The sequence below is a fragment of the Cavia porcellus genome, unplaced genomic scaffold (assembly GCF_034190915.1).
Source record: "Cavia porcellus strain 051 isolate PalLab524CR breed Dunkin Hartley unplaced genomic scaffold, mCavPor4.1 scaffold_23, whole genome shotgun sequence".
NCBI classification, from domain to species: domain Eukaryota; kingdom Metazoa; phylum Chordata; class Mammalia; order Rodentia; family Caviidae; genus Cavia; species Cavia porcellus.
The window spans coordinates 8183081-8199077 of record NW_026947506.1 but is presented as its reverse complement, the minus strand read 5'-3'; the positions used below and the strand labels follow the sequence as shown (position 1 = coordinate 8199077).

Here is a 15997-nt window from a genome sequence, read left to right as displayed (position 1 = left end):
GCACGGGAGGAAGAAGTCCCCCCTGACCAAGCTGCACCCCACCAAGGCGCAGAGCTGAGACACACCAGCAGCTGTGCTGCTGCCCGGGAAGCAGCTCAGCACAAGATGCTGAGTTACAGCAGGCAGAGGACCGGTGCAGATCATGCGGTTCCGAGCAGGCCAGCTCCGTTTCTGTGCGTCTACCTCTTAATGGACACTCAGTAAACAGAAGAACCCAATGTGAGGTACACAAGAGTCCACCAAAATGTCCTTTTATCATAGCCTGTATTTCCCCATGTTCCTTAGGGAAACCATGTTTCTCCTGTACCAACATGTTTACAATGAAATGAGAGAAAACACGACCACAGGTAACTGAGGCTGGTGTTTGACTAAAAGGGAGGAAACCCTGGGCCATTAGAGACGTGTGAAGACCAACAGCCGATGGGTGTGGGAGAATCGTTTGGAGCCTCAGTCTCTCCACAAGGAGCCAATTAACTGTTTCTAAAGAGCTCCAAGTGACTCATGTCTGGGATTTAAATCCATCTATTTCATCACAGGTGAGAAAAGGCACAGCAGCTTCTTGGGGTCCCTGCTGGACTTTGGAGTTCTGGGTGCAGGAGGTTTGGGGATGCACGGGCAGTAGACAAGATGGCTCCCCAGTCAGCACCCCAGGTGGATCCCCAGGGGCGTGGCTCCCAGGTGGCTGCACAAGCCCTGCCCTTTCAGCAGGGCTCCCGCCTCCTGCAGTGTGGGGTGGTGGAATCCATCTGTCTTCTCAAAGGATGAGGCCTTCCCAGGGTGACCTCATCTTTACCTACCGTCATCAGATCCCTATCTGTGTCTTTCCTCTCTCACCTTCAGGTTCAGAATACCGACCGCAGCTCGGGACAAAGAATGGAGTAGGAAAAAACAGCGTCGTTCTGACACGACTGGTTTTCCCTGGTTACAGCTAAACGCCCCTTCACACAGGGCTGCATGCTCCCTTGTCCTCCTCCAGAGGGACAGGCCACTTCCCGCTTCTGCTCAGGGCTTTCTGCTCTCTGCAGAGCCTCCCGCTGGACTGGTCAGTGCAAAAGAAGGCAGACATTTTTCTTGTTTTATAGAAGGATAACTGAAGCTTTGGTTTCACCAAATTTCTCATTAACAATTTTAAGTCGGATTCTAGTGTCAGCGAGAAATGATCTGTAGGAATCGCGGGGGCTCTAAGTGCTATATTGACAATGACTCTTTCTTCAGACATCTAAAGGCCTGGCTTTCCACCCCCACCCTGACTGCTCTTCAATTTCACCAGTTCCTGTGTCCGTCTTTGTGTACTGCCAAATTGGATTTCGAATGCTTCTGGCATCTAGGTCTTATTAGGAAGCCGCGGTGCTCTGTTATTGGGTCCATCTTATTATTTCCTTCAGCCCAGTGTGTACCTGATATTGGAGAGTCTCCCTGTGGGTTGAGGCTGAGAGATGCGGCAGACGATGTGGTTTTATTATTTCGGGAGCTCCCATGCGGCCAGATGGGAATCCGGGCTGTGTGGCTGGCCACTGTTGCCTCCTTCGGACTGGGACAGCCCAGTGTCCCTGCAGCAGGGACCACTGACGGTCATCTGTGTCTGTGCCACGGGAGATCAGTAGGCATTTAACACAGACTTTCTGGCCTCTTCACACAGTGGGTCCAGTTTCCCATCACCTCCTAGGGAAACAGACAGAACTATTTTTGTACGATCTGCTGCTTTATGAGGTCTACCTGGGGCCTCCACCAGGCGTGCGTTTCCCACGGCCCTGGGGTTGCACAGTGCTAGGGAGCCTCGACTGGGTGGCATGAACTTTCCTTCCTGAGCATGGGGAGGCACGTGCATGCCAGCCTGCCAGGGCACAGGGACTCCTAGAACGCCACAGAGAACGCTGCCTGTGACAGGCAAGTGACTCTGGAGGTCTCGGCAAGTCTAGGCCAAACAAACTAGTGGAACAAAAGTCACAGTGAGAGCATATACTAATAAAGCACGCATTATTAAAGTGCAGAAAAGCAATTATCATCCTACTCCATCATCTGTGGAAGTCAGGGCTGAACGGCATTTTCCTTCCTCATGTGTTTCAAGTCAGAGTAAAGGAAGAGGTTGCATTGCCAAGAGCTCTCCCGTGTGTGGTCTCAGATCTCCCCCGTGGGCCACAGTAGGGGCCTGTAGGGGCCTCTAGAGTGCAGGCCGAACTCGGAAAGCAACCCAGCGTGAAGAAGCCAAGCACAACACCTGGACCATTTGAACCAGGAGGAGGGGGAGGGGCTCCGGGAGGAAGCCAAGGGCTGGCCAGAAAGCTTTCGCCGCCGCACCGAGGAGGCTTACCGAACTCCAGGTCGGTGATGTTGCACTGGAAGACGATTTCTTCATTCACCTCGAGCTCGACCACGTTCCTCTCTTCCGTCTTCTCTAGGATGACCTTGTGTCCGTCTTCGGCTAACACAGCTGGAAAATGGAGAGGGACACTATGACATGGGGACAGCGTGACTAACGTGATGTGTCAGTGTCCTCCTGGACACAGCGGCCTGGGTGCTCTGGAGACCCTGCTGGCTGCATGTCACCCTGTGGTGGGACACCCTCCCTGGTGCTAGTCCATCGCCATGTGCCTTCCCGGGACTTCTGGAGGAAGCACAGGCAGACACTTGCATGACTGGGGTCAGGTTGGGAATCACCCCAGACTCCTCGATCTGCTGGGCAGTGATCTCTCTCTGGGAAGGGCAACCAGGCTGTGCACAGGCTTAATTTTCTGCAGACCCTGCTCCACATGTGGGGACCCAAGGACTAGGAAAGCTCTTGGTCTGTTGGTGGAAATATAATCAGTCGCCTTTCTAAAGAGCAATTATCAGAAAAAAATCCAAAAGTTCAAAAAACAAAAACATTGAAAATGACAAAAAACAACCCTAGTGTTTGGCCCAGGAAATTGCACTTGAAAGCTCCAAAAGAGGTGTGGGGGGGGGGGGTCAGAAATAACAGCAGATTTTTGCAAGATGTTCTTTCATATTTTTTAGAACAGCAAAATTCTATGAATGATTTAAAATAACAAAAAGATGGTCAAATAAACAGCAGTGTGTTCCTATGATGGAATTTTATTTGGACATTTAAAGATGTTTAAGAACTTTTGAAATAACAAGAGTAACATGTAATATAAACAAAAAGTCAGGATGCTACTATGTAGAGTACACATTAAACTATACACCCAATATTAACTAAAATATATGTAAGAAAGAAGAAAAATATCCTTTACTTATCTCTCTGTGGTGAGATTACGTGAAACTTTTTCCCTTTTTATTCTTTCAGTATTTTCTAGGCAGTCTACAATCAATGGAGGAAAAGTTCTCTAAAAAAGCAAATGGTGTATATCTTTCTTCTCCCCTTTGGGATCCTGATTACCACTGCTAGCCCATTGGCCATTGTGCCTTTGTTCCCCAGAGATCGGCCGGCCGTGGCAAATGGCTATATTTCAGCTCCAAGATGGGAACACAGTTGCATGGGATCAGGAGGGAGAACATTCCTTACATAGCCTCCAGGTCCATCTCTGGGGAGCTGCTCCCGTTTGGGGGGGCTGTGCATCTTAGACATGGCTGTGGAGTTGGGCTGCTGAATCATGCATGCCCTCAACATCTGCCCAAGTGCTGATAACTTCAGCTGAGACGCAAAGAGAAATCGGGCGGGGTGGGGTGGGGTGGGGTGGGGGGAGAGATTTTTTAAGTGCTGAGAGTTTCAATCAGTCTTGGGTGGAGAAAAACAGACACCGATGTCAGTTAATTGCATTTAATTACAGAGACAATTGCTGTTTCAAAAATGTCGCTGTGTCCACTTCCTTGTCTTCCAATCAGTTCAAGAACCTCCAGCTCCGACTGTGAGCATTTTAATTGCGTGATTTTAATTTCACTTCTGGGAAGAAACTTCAGAAAGACCCAGCGAGGGTCTCCATTAACGCCCTAGCGCTCCGTGGGCACCCGGTGGTGGCCCTAATTGACCTGCGTCAGCAAAGGCCTCTCTCTGAAGACGCCTGTGTTGTTTCCTTTGGCTTGTTTATGTTACTGTGTCCTAGCTCAGTGTCTCATTCCTAAACATCTTCGAAGAAGGTACTGAGCTTGGACCAGGGACTTGTTTCCATGACGCAGTCCCTGGGGTAGGGGGGATGGCAGCCTGCTTAGAGGGACACCACAGCAGTCGAGAGCAGCAATTCTTAGGTCACGTGACTCCTGGGGTGCCCCAGGACAGAGTAACTAAGGGTGGAACTTGGTCTTTGTGAGCTTCAGCTTTGCACTGTCTGATGACACTTTCGGGTTGAGGATTTCCATCTGACAGGAAGAAATCAAGAGCAAACATCTTCACCCCCTACTTTGCACCCCTACCTTGGGGCTCAGAGGTAATCGCTCTGCCCTTAGCACCTGGGTTAACTCTGACCATTGGAGCTTGTTTTATGGGGGCAGGGTCACTCTTCCAACATACACTGTAGGTAAGAAACAGAATCCACCAAATAACCTACCCTATGGGGTTGGCGATGGTGGGTGATTGGTTTTCCCTCATCTGTGAGCAAGTGAAGCCCAGTGGGAAAACATCCTCTTAGGGGTATTCTCTCTGCATTCTGTCCTCCGGGGCTGCGGGGCACAGGCTCTGTGGTCCCTGTGAAACTCAGAGCCACGAGGCTGGGTGTCACCGCTGATCTGAGGACGGGAGTGAGCCAAGTCTGATTTATAGCAGAGTTATCGCTGTGGCAGTCTCCTTCTCAGGAGTCAGGAAGTGCCAAGCCTGGCTGTGCGGTGTCCAGGGAGGCTTAAAGGATCAAAGCAGCAGCAGCTGCGGACTTCCTGTAGCTCAGCCAAATACCACCACTCCGGTGGGTCACCCGGTTTCCCAGAGATGCCACTGGGCTGGCTATTCAAAGAAAGGTCAGACCGATACCGCTCCTCAAGACAGATCATGGGCAAAGACAGCGCTAAACCCCAGCATCAATCAGCCAAAGCCGCAAAGCCACCCGCACAGTGCCTGCCTCTTTGGAGAGGCACCTCATTCTTCAAGGGAGATCTGAACAGAGGGGACCTAAAAAGGCTCTGTCCCCTTGGTGCTGGCGGAACTGCCCACCATCTGTGGGGCTTTACATGCTGCTGAGCAGGAAGTCAAGGTGTAGAGACAGATCCTTTCCTTTCTTGGCACAGAAGTGACACCAAAGACCACTGACGATGCAGACCTGTCTAGCTAAATAAGTGGATTCTGTGTTAAAGGGTTGGCCCCAGCTCCTTCCTACTCAGATACAGCACACAAAGCACAAACTGGCCAGGCAATGACCTAGCACTGTCTGCTAAGCTTTGGTTACATTGGCATCGAGGTCAGAGTGGAGACATTGGCTGAACTATTATAATTCATGGATAACGAGGAACAAAATTTGCAAACCGCTCAAGGTCTGGGAAGCTTGGAACAGAGCGGTCATGTTGCCAAAGACAACCTGGCTCCAAGGGGCGAGGAAGCACCATGCCTTTTCTCGGGAACGCACAGCATTGGGTGTAGATTTCACCACAGAAGGTCTGCACGCGGACCTGCTTGCTGTGAGGGCAGCGGTGGGGTGTGCAGGGTGCAGGGTGAGGAACCAAATTGGGGTGCATGTGCTCTCTGCTTTGCTGTTGCTAAGCCCTGGTCCCTGTCACTGTCTCCGAGAACGTTGAATACACCAGCACTTGCCGGCATCTTGCTGGCCTCACCTCTCTTTCAGCCACAAAATAAACAAAACAAAACAAAACAAACAAAAAAATCACACCTCGGGGAGAGAGGCAGGCTTGGCTCCAGAACCTCCAGACCTCCTGCCAAATGCACTCAGGGAGGTCCAGACGGCATGCATGTCCAGGGGCTCAATGTTCTCCCCTCTCTCTGACCCATTTCTCCTGTCTTCCTTCTCAATGCTTTTGCTAGAAAAAAATTTTTTTCATTCTTTTGAGACAGGGTTTTACAATGTAGTTCGAGCTGGTTTCTGTGTGTCCCAGGACGGCCTTGAATTCATGGTAATGCTCCTGCCTTAGTCTCCTGATTACAGGCATTTGCCACCGAACCTGGCTAGAAAAAATGTTTTATCTCTAAAATTTTATTAGATTATAAGTATGATGCAGAATCACGACTTTTAAAAGAAAACATTAAAATTATAGGAAAGAACAAAGCATTTAAAATTACCCATAATTCTTCCCCACGCCTCTCTGTCTTTTTCAACAGAAGTGAGATCAATGCTTCATTATCATAATGCTATGCCTGGTGTCCTAGCCCTGTTTGTGCATTTAGGACTTCCAAGTTACTTTTCATCCCTGAGTTGTGTTTCACATGATGTGAGCAAGGAGATTCTTTTAGCCGTGTCGCTTTTTGGTTGTTCCTAATCTTCACAGTTACCAAGAACAAAAGAGAAACATAGACTTTCTTGTTTTCAAAAACAAGAAAGATGTGTACAATCATGAAAACTGGATTCTACAGTATGGGTTACTTAATAGACTTTGCCTAGAGGCCCTCCAAAGTCACTGTGCTGTCTGCCTTCCCACAGAGAGTGCTGACAATACCCACTGTCTGCATCTTGCACCAACCTTGCTCTGGTCTCTGGAGAGTCCTGCTCTGCATAGGTGTCCAATGCCTACTGCCTGCTGGAAACGCAGCTCACTGGCCTCGCGGCTCCAAGTACGCTGCTCACTCTGTACTGGCCCCTTCTCTGGTTTCTCCTCATCACTCTTAGCCCCTAGGAGAGGCCATCTCTAGGACCCTCCTACCTTTCTGGTCCTGTCTCTCTGTGTCTCTGCCACCCACCTCCTATAGGTCCCCACAAGTCTGTTTATTTCACTAACACTTTTCAGTCCTCCACTGCCCCGTGAACTGCTGGGCCCCTGGACCCAGGAGAGAGAGAGACAGACAGGAATCTGCCTTGCAGCTTCTGTGTAAGTGGGTGGAACCTGCGTTGTGTTAGGTACTGCTGAGCACTAGGAAGATGAGGAGGGAGGGGAGGTCAGAAAGAGATGCAGGAATGTCTGCTCTGAGGCGGAGGTGCTCAGGAAGACCTGAAGGGGACTTGGGAGGATGCACAAACGGCTGAGAGGTGAAAGGTGAGGACCGCAGGAAAGGACTTCCTAGCCCAGCAGCTGGGAGACCATGATGGGGCTTCAGGGGGAGCTCTGAGGTCAGCCAGGAGGTGGGTGTGGTGAGCAGAAGAGCCAGGGGATGGGGTAAGTGGCCAGGGGACAGGGCGGTAGTGAGAGTGTGTGGGAAAGGGAGGAATGAGGTCAGGAAGGCCTGAGGAGCCTGGGAGCTCTCAGAAGTCTTTGTCTTATGCTCTGGAAGCTGCAGGAAAATTCCTGGGGGTAAAGGCCAAGCTCGCACTCAGCTCTACTGGGTCATCTGGCTTTGGTGCTGATAGCAGACTGCAAGGGGACAAGGATGGCTGGGCATGGAGCCCAGGCATGAGCTGAGCAGGAGAGGGAAGTGATTTAGGGTGGTCAACGTTAAGGGAGTCACAGCGGAGGCCAGAGCTGGCCACACGGATGGACAGCCTGGCCGGGGAATGAGAGGGAGGGAGGGTGAGAATTCCCCCAGGCCCGGCCTCAGCAGCTGGAGACAGGGGCAGCTGTGACCTGAGCAGCACGTGTGGGAACTCTAGCTGAAGGGGCTTCCAGGGGTCCTGTTGGAACTCCAGGACACAGGGTTGCACACTCCAGCCATGGACATCCTAGGATGATACAACTCAGCATTCATCAGGATGCTAACGCCCAGTTAAAGTCGTAATCAGGCCTGACTTACATTTCTGGCCTTGTCTTTCTTTTGAATGTAATGTTTCACCCCTGGTTTATTATTTCTTAGTAGTTCGCCCTCTCCTGCTTGTCCCTAGATCTTTTCCTAGAACTGGCCTTGTAAGGGCATCCCTGAGATCACTATTTTTCAGTCAAGAACCATTGCTGGTACCCTGATGCCGAGGGCCAGACTGCCTGAATCTCTTGCTGGTCACCGCCTCCATCAGACCAGCTGCCTCTTCCTTATGCACAGGTCTGAGACCTACTCTGTGCCTTTCTTGCCAGAGTCTCACACCAGTGAAGGGGGGCCTCACATCCTGCTTACCAACAAGCAAGCCGAGGCCTAGAAAAATCCAATAATTTGACTTTGACCTTGTCACAGAGCTACTGAATCCTGGAGGCCAGTTCAAATTTAGACATTTGGATTTCAGAGCCCCTGGTCACCTGTGTCCGGGTGCCCATAGCTCCAGGATATGAGAGACTGAGGATCAGGCAGAGAAGACAGGCAAAGCTTGCACACTAACCAGGTGAGCGTTTTTGCCCCAATCTTTAGAAGCTGTGCATTATAACAAAACGTTCACTTATGCATTCTGCCTTGCTGTGACTTTGGTATGTAAATGATCTAATGGAATTCATACATCCATGCTGATTGCGGAAGAAGGAAGAAACACAATTAAACCTGTCTGTTAACATCAGCAAAACAGCAGAGCAGACAGCCCCAAACTCCCAAGCCTGCCTAGAAACATGACAAAAGCAACCGGAGACTGTCAGAACCAGCCTCGTCAAAGCTCTAGGAAACAGTCAAAGGTCTACCGCCTGCACTAGAGAAGGGTCACTTTAGCACAGTGGGAGACCTTTGTGATGCGCTTGCTTCCCCAGCCCCCCCTGACTTGGTGGCACTTTTGACAGTGGTCCCCAAATGGACCTCATCCTTAATTCTCAAGACAGCAGAGCAGACCTTGCTTGCAGATTCTTGCTGTAGTCTGCTCCGACGAGCTGGAGCTCCCTGGAGGGGTAACACAAGCTCTGGTCTCTGCTAGCCTAGCTTGGAACGCTCACCAGGTGGGAAAGGCGGAGGTGTTGTACAAAAAGAGTGTGAGGCAGTGAAAAGCCCACTGCTGCCCAGGCAAAAGATTACAGTTGAGTCATATAATACAGCTCGTGAGGCGTGAGACGAAAAGCCAGAGGGAAATTAGGCATTCAGAAGCACTCAAGTACATGTACTGGACAATTTAGAAAGCCAAGCACATGGACGCAGGCTCAAAATACACCTTAAAGGTCCTGAGAAGCACCCCTGGCTAACTGGTGGCTCCAGGAGAAGTTGGGAAGGCTGAGGCAGAACTGTGGGGACCCTGGATAAGAGTCAAAGGGGTGTCTAGTGCAGGGGAAGGTACAAGGAACAGAAAGGGTTTAGTTTTATTTTAAAACTCCTGGCATTCAAAAGAAACTGTAGTTAAAACACTGATGGGACCCCTTAGAAATTAGAGAAAACAAATTCTGGAGGAGGAGGAGGGTTCATTTCCAGAGCAAACATTGTAATACTTGAATGTCTATTTTCCAACAATTACCTGATCAAACAATTGGATACTGCAGCCCAAGTTGAACACTAATCATCACAACAGCTACCCAAGAATTTTCTGTGCAGCAAAACTACCCTTAACATACAAATGTGAAATCAAGATATTACTCGGTACGTAAAAGCTGATGGGGTTTGTCACTGGTAGACTTGTCATATAAGAACTGTAAAAGGAAGCCCTTTGGGCTGAGATGAAGGACACTAGATGTTAATATGAGGCTGAACCAAGACAAAAGAACGTGGATAAAGGCAATGATGCAGTTGTAAATATAAAGCAAGTATTACCTCCCCTGTGATTCATAACTCATCTTTATTCCTACAGGATTTAAAAGGCAAGTGAATGCTACAATAATTATAAATCTATGCGAATGGGTATACAGTGCATTTGGATTTAATCTGTGACAACCACGTAAAGGAAAAGTGACAAGATTGCATAGATGCAAAGCATTTGGATACCAGTGAAAACCACGTTGGCACTATTTAAACACAGTTGTTACCGGTTTTGGATATCAGCTGTCATTCCCAAGTTAAGCACTAAAAGATGTACAGAAAAGGAAAGAGAAACGAATTAAAAATCGACTACACACACACACACACACACACACACACACACACGGGAGTTATGGGAAAATTAAACAACAAAAACCATAGAATGCATATAAAATAATTAATAACTACATGATACTTCCATTCACGAGCTTAATTTGTTCCACAATTCTGGAAAAGATGGCTACAGCTGTGTTCTCTGGTTCACAGACATAACCAAAATTTTGCCAAAAGCTTTTGAAAATTGAAAGCTTTTGTGAATTGAGGTCCCACTCTAAGAGGCAAAAGCAAGACCTTCCTTATTAGTAACTTCATTAAATGTAAATGAATTAAATTCTTTAATTAAAAGATAGAGCTTAGCATGATGGATAAGGGAAGTGTAATTAATTTACATGCTATCTATAAGAGACTCATGTTATTGTTTATCTTTAAGAGACTCACAAGTGGTTGACAATCACAGGAAAGCTAGGGTCTTTATCATTATCAAACTAGATTTTAAGTGAAAGATTTATGAGGCAGATGGATATTATGTATTAACTCATCAAAAAGACATAGCAATTATAAACATACACATACCAAACTACAAGGCCCCAAAATATATAAAGAAAACATTGACAGATCAAAGAGAGACACAGTTTCACAGTAATAACAGGAGACTCTGATATACCACATTCAGAAATGTATAAGACATAGATACATGATCATTAAGGAAAGAGAGAACGGGAACATTATAAACCATCCAGACCTAACAGACATATGCGGCACACTTCACCTAACATCAAAATACAGATTATTCTCCAGTTAACATAGAACCTTGTCCAGAATAGACCATGGTAGACCACAAAACAAGTCTTCATGAATGTTTTGAAAAAAAAAAATCTTAGAAAGTATTCTTCCAACCCCACGATGAAATGAAACTAGAAATAAGTAAATGAAGAAAAACTAGAAAGCTCACAAACACACATCAATTGAACAATCAGTAACCCAAAAAGAAAGCACAGGGAATGAGAATATACTTCAAGATGAATGAAAACAGAACACAATGTTTCAAAACTTGTGCAGTGCAGCTATGGCAGTGCTCAGGAGGAAATTTATAGCTGCCAGCACCAACACTAAAAAAGATCTCAAATCCATAACTCAAAGTGTTCCTTTTAAGAAATAGGAAAACAAAAGTAAGCCATGCCCAACATGAGCAGAAAGAAAGAAATAATACAGATTAGAACTGGGGGAAACAGAAGAGAAAAACAAAAGATCATGGGTGTCTTTTAGAATAGATCAATATTAACAAACCATTAGCTACACTGACTAAAAAATAGAGAAGACTCAAACTCTTTCAAAAACTGAAGAGAAAATCAAACCTCCAAGCTTATTCTATTAGACCCGTATTATCCTGATACTGAAGTCAAACATATCAAAGGAAAGGCCAGAAACAAAGCAATTCATCCTTTATGAATGCTCACTGCAAATCCTTAGCTAGATGTAGCAAAACAAACCCATTCACATAGCTCCATACCCAGACCAGGTGGGACCAATCTCAGGAAAGCCAGGATGTCCAACAAGGAAAATATATCCTTTCACAGTTCAAAAAAAGCAAAAGGCAAAAACAAAGAAAAAATCACTTGACAAACTAGGAGTAAACAAAGACTTCACCATGATAATGGAAATATATAGCTCAGCTAACATACTCATCAGGAATTTCCTCCAAAATCAGGAAAAAAGAAACGGTGCCTATTTTTTCCACTCTATTCAAACTAGTACTGGAAATCCTAGCAAGACAAATTAGATCCCCAAAAAAGAGAAGAAGAAGAACAAAAAGAAGGAGGAGGAGGTATACAAATTGGAAATGAAGAAGTAAAACTATTATTTGCAGATTGATTTTATATCCCCCAAAAACCCAGTGTCTGCAAAGGTATTGTCAGTTCTAGGAAATGAGCAAAATTAAAGGTACAAAATTAACAAGAAAATTTTCTCTCTCTCTGCTTTTCTTTCATACTTCCTAAGACTGTTTATAATAAAAACAAACAGGGGGTAACAAATGCTGAGGAGATCGTGGGGAAACGGGAGCCCTGACACACTGCTCCGCTTTGGGAACAGTTCGAAAGCTCTTCAGCAAGTCACGCATACAGTGACCACGTACTAGCCAGTCCACGCCTTTGAACTGGGACTCAACCAGATACCTGTTCACAGACGTCCCCAGCAGGACTCTCGCAACAGCCCAAATGGGAAAAAGCCCATAAACAGCTGATACATGAACAAAAATAACTCCGAGTATTATTCCACCATAGAGAAGAATAAAGTATCAACACAAGTCACTATGAAAATCAATGACACCTAGGAACACACACTATGTGACTCTTTTCCTATTAAATATCTAGAAGGGGAAATGGAAACGTGAGTTTGGAGAGCTGCACACTGGGTACAGAGTTTCCATCTGAGAGGTGACAAATTTTGCAGGTAAGTGAGTGACAGTTTTATAGCATTCTGAATATAATCCATGTCACAGGGTTGAAACTTGAAACGGTTCAAATGGTAAATTTTGATACACTGATATATCCACCAAAAAAAAAAAAAAAGGAATAAAAGAAACAGGTGAAGTCCCAGAAAACATGGGGCTGTGTTGTGGAGGGGGTGGGGGGAGCTTGCATTCCCCAGGAAGGGAAATAATAGCCCAGGACAGCTGAGGCTGGGGACAGGAGGAGGACATGCAAAGGCCCTGAGAACTTTAGTGTGGCCTCCCTAGCAGCCTAGTCCAGGCTGGTTTGGAGAAGCACTGCGGCTGCTGGGTATCATGGGGGGTGGGGCATGGCTGGATGAGGGGTGAGAGGTAGACGGGGCTCAGCAGAGGGGGGTCAGCAGAGGGGGCTCAGCAGAGGGGCAGGAAGGGAAGTCTGTTATTTGGGTCAGGTCCATAGCCAAGAGCAGACTACATTTTTAAGTCTCCTGCGCCACCCTGCTATGCACCTCACGAGAGTGCTCCCCGATTCCTGTGTGGAAGCCCTTAGGTCCCCTTGGCTGTATGTGGAGATAAGGCCTTTAGGGAGGACACAAGTTCAATGAGGTCATAGGTGGAGGTGAGGCCCTAATCCGATACAATCAGTGCCCTTATAAGAAGAGACAGTTTGCCGTTGCCCCCTCCCTTCAAGCTACCAAGCAGGTCAAGAGAGAATGAGCCAGGAAAAGAACCTCACCGGAAGCCAGTCCCAGAAACCCCTCATCTGGGATGCTGAGCCTCTGAGGTGTGAGAAAGTATTATTCCCCAGGCTGTGGTGTAGTCAGGGCAGGCCCAAAGAAGTCTTAGCAACAGAAACTTCTCAATCAACTGTTCTTTCCAAGAAATCAACTTCATCTACCAAGGGACACCCTCCCCAACTCCAATGCCAGCTTTTCTGATTTCCATGACAGCTTTTCTGACCGCTGGGCCCAACATGATGTTTGGGTCCTCTGGGTTCTAACAGCATTTCATCCAGGAGATCCTCGAAGGAGATGACCACCGCCATCCTCAGCTGACCAGAGGCCACTTTAAGCCTCTTCTCTCTCCCTATGCGTTTGCACCTGCTAAGGCCTATGATCATGGGCTAATAAAGCCCAACATTCAGGGCTATGCCCCTCAGCTCCCATCACATTCCCCAGCCCTGCTCCTGCCCGGCGACCACTATACCCTGCATTTCCCAAGATTGGCACACAGCCTCCACGCTGGTTCACCCAACTTTTCCCCTCCCAGCTCCAGTCTGATCTGTTCCTTCCCCAGCCTCCCTTTATGCTCATGGCCCTATAAAAAGACCTGGTAGACTGCACCAGAGGTACCCGCCTCACCTCTGTGCCAGGCCACTCCCTCCTGGGTTTGTCCTGAAATAAACCCATCCTGCTGAGCTCCTACCTTTGTTTCTCCCTGTTTTCTCACAATCCTTAGCTGGGTTCTGCCGGAGAGTCGGTGAAGTCCCTGTCCTGTGCTCAGGGACCTTCACTCTGAAAGTTCTGTGCCTGTCTCTGGCTGCTCTCTATCTCTAGCTTGGACTTTTCTTCAGAACCGCAGGCCTGACTCAGTACCTCCACTGGGGTAGCCGAAAACACACCAAATTTAGTGGGTCCAGAATGGAACCCGTGTCTGCTGGCTGTGCACCTTCCTTGGCGTCTGTTACTTTAGCAGGAGGCATCTCCATCCATCAGCATCATGTCCAGCGGCAGAAAGATGCAACTCAGTGACCCTTTTCTATCCTGGACTAACGAGTCCATCGCTCCGGGTACATTGCCTTTAGGTCGAGCCATTTAGACTCTGGACTTTAAATGTCCCTCAAAGGCACATGCATTGAAGGCTTGTTCTCCAGAGCCAGGGTTTTTGGAAGATGACTGAATCAGGATGGTGCTGACCTTAACCGTGGATGCCAGCGATGCGGAAAGCATTCCCTCTCTATCTGCTTAGTTTCTGGGTTTTCACTACTTCACTCAAGCCTAGTTTCCCCAGTGAGCGTTCCCAGGCCTGTTCCAACCTTCACCTACCGTGCCAGTCCTGCTGGCAGCAGGTTCCCAGGTACCCTCTAGCCAGTGTCAGGAGCTGGGGCGCTGAACTTCACAGAGAGCACGATGCCCAATGAAGACCTGCACCGTGCAGGGATGATTAAGGGACAGAACCTGCACGCGCCCACTTTCCAGCCATCCAGCTTGGGAAATCATGTCTTCTTAACCCCAAGGTTCCCAGCTCGGGAAGTGGGCCCAGATACTTTTTGCTAAGGATGGGCTCTAACACGCAGGGGCCCCTCGCTGCTCTGGAGTTCCAGGCTTGCAAGCCTCGGGGAGACATCCCGGGGGAGGGAGCCCTCAGCTGGAATCTGAGGGCACGGCCTGCACGCAGCGGGGCGGCCCACCTTGCAGGCCCTCCAGGCGGAAGGTGCGGTGCTCCGCGGCCAGGCCCACCGCGCTGTAGGGTCCGTAGCGCAGGATGACCTTTGCTCTCGCAGGCATGGCGCCGCGGGGCCGCCTGAGGCCTAGGAACTGCGCTACGCCCGCTGCTGCTAGGCAACCGCCAGCTTGACCCCTGTGTGGGCGTGGCCGAGAGTGGGGCGGGGCTGGAGCTGAGCCAATGCCGGACCGGGGCGAGGGGGAATGAACCAATGCGGGGAGTTGGGCGGGGCCTGAGCGGGGCTAGCACCTCTCCCGCCCAGGTCAGTGTAAGCCTTATCTCTGGACCTCAGGGGCAGGTAAACGAAGGCGATTGCAATCAGGCGCCACAATTGTGGCTGTTGCCTCAAGACCAACAGTTACAGACCAGTTAGAGGAAGTGTCAGGCGACCTGCTAAGCACTTACGTTTTCTCATTTAATCGTTGTTCCAGCCCTTCCAAATTAAGTTACAGTTTGTACTTGTGTTTACTAAACTGAGCTCAGGCTGAGACACTAAGCAGCCGTCGTCCAGTGGGGACCAGAGACTCTTGCACGTCCTCTGCTTTCCTGATGCTTGTTGGATTGGTTCAGTGTCTGCTGAAATCATTTGCATTCCTCCCCCCTCCCCCAGCTGTTTTTGTGCTCTTACTGTTTCCGTGTGCTTCTGAGACAAAGCCATAGGTTTCCTCTGCCCTTGGAAATGCAAACCTAAGGGACACCGCCTCCTAGAGCCCTGGCCTGCACACCTCCAATCGGTCCCCGCTGCCCCACGCAGAGGAGCAGCAGAAAAGGAGGAGTCCCGAGTGGCTGCGCGGAATAGACCCCACAGAAGCAGGAGGTTACTCTGCAGTCTTTGAAATTTTGGGATTGTGTATTACAGTCAGTATGCAGACCTAACAATTACATCCTGCGAGTGCCACACACGTCTTTAATTTCCAGTCATCGATGGCAGTTCATACTTTTGTCCTCCTTTTGAACAGTGCAAGGATTTAAAACTCCCTTTTCTTAATGCTTCCCCCAACATATGCTATCGTTGTGTGTTTTAATTGTTTCCGTGTGTACAATCTGTTTCTACAGGGACACATATTTTCCTGGTGAGAATTAAGTTATACATGACTGAAGCCAGAAGAAGTCTGAGTTTTTGGAAATCGTGGATTCTCGGAGCTCCTTGCTCTGCACCATCAAACAAGGGCAACTGTGCTCAGCGCTGGTCCCTGCACATGGCGGAGGGTTGTGGACCTGAACGGTGTAGCTGT

At 48.5% G+C, this 15997-nt stretch overlaps 1 protein-coding gene across 1 annotated transcript; it reads right to left on the bottom strand.

The window, feature by feature from the left end:
* Positions 1-247: 247 nt before the first annotated feature.
* Positions 248-14902, bottom strand: CUNH10orf53 (chromosome unknown C10orf53 homolog). Its single transcript, XM_003466061.5, has 3 exons — positions 14728-14902; positions 2312-2431; positions 248-1662 (listed from the first exon to the last, which is right to left on the bottom strand). Exons 1-3 carry the CDS (start codon positions 14822-14824, stop codon positions 1598-1600), a joined length of 282 nt encoding a protein of 93 aa, XP_003466109.1. The 5' UTR covers positions 14825-14902; the 3' UTR covers positions 248-1597.
* Positions 14903-15997: the final 1095 nt, after the last annotated feature.

Bases quoted from the DNA above. Each gene is read 5' to 3' on its own strand.
- CUNH10orf53 (XM_003466061.5), bottom strand. From the start codon at position 14,824: ATGCCTGCGAGAGCAAAGGTCATCCTGCGCTACGGACCCTACAGCGCG. The intron at 2,432-14,727 runs GTGGGCCGCCCC...TCCATTTTCCAG, and splicing joins CCGCCTGGAGGGCCTGCAAG to CTGTGTTAGCCGAAGACGGA. The intron at 1,663-2,311 runs GTAAGCCTCCTC...CTGTTTCCCTAG, and splicing joins CATCACCGACCTGGAGTTCG to GAGGTGATGGGAAACTGGAC.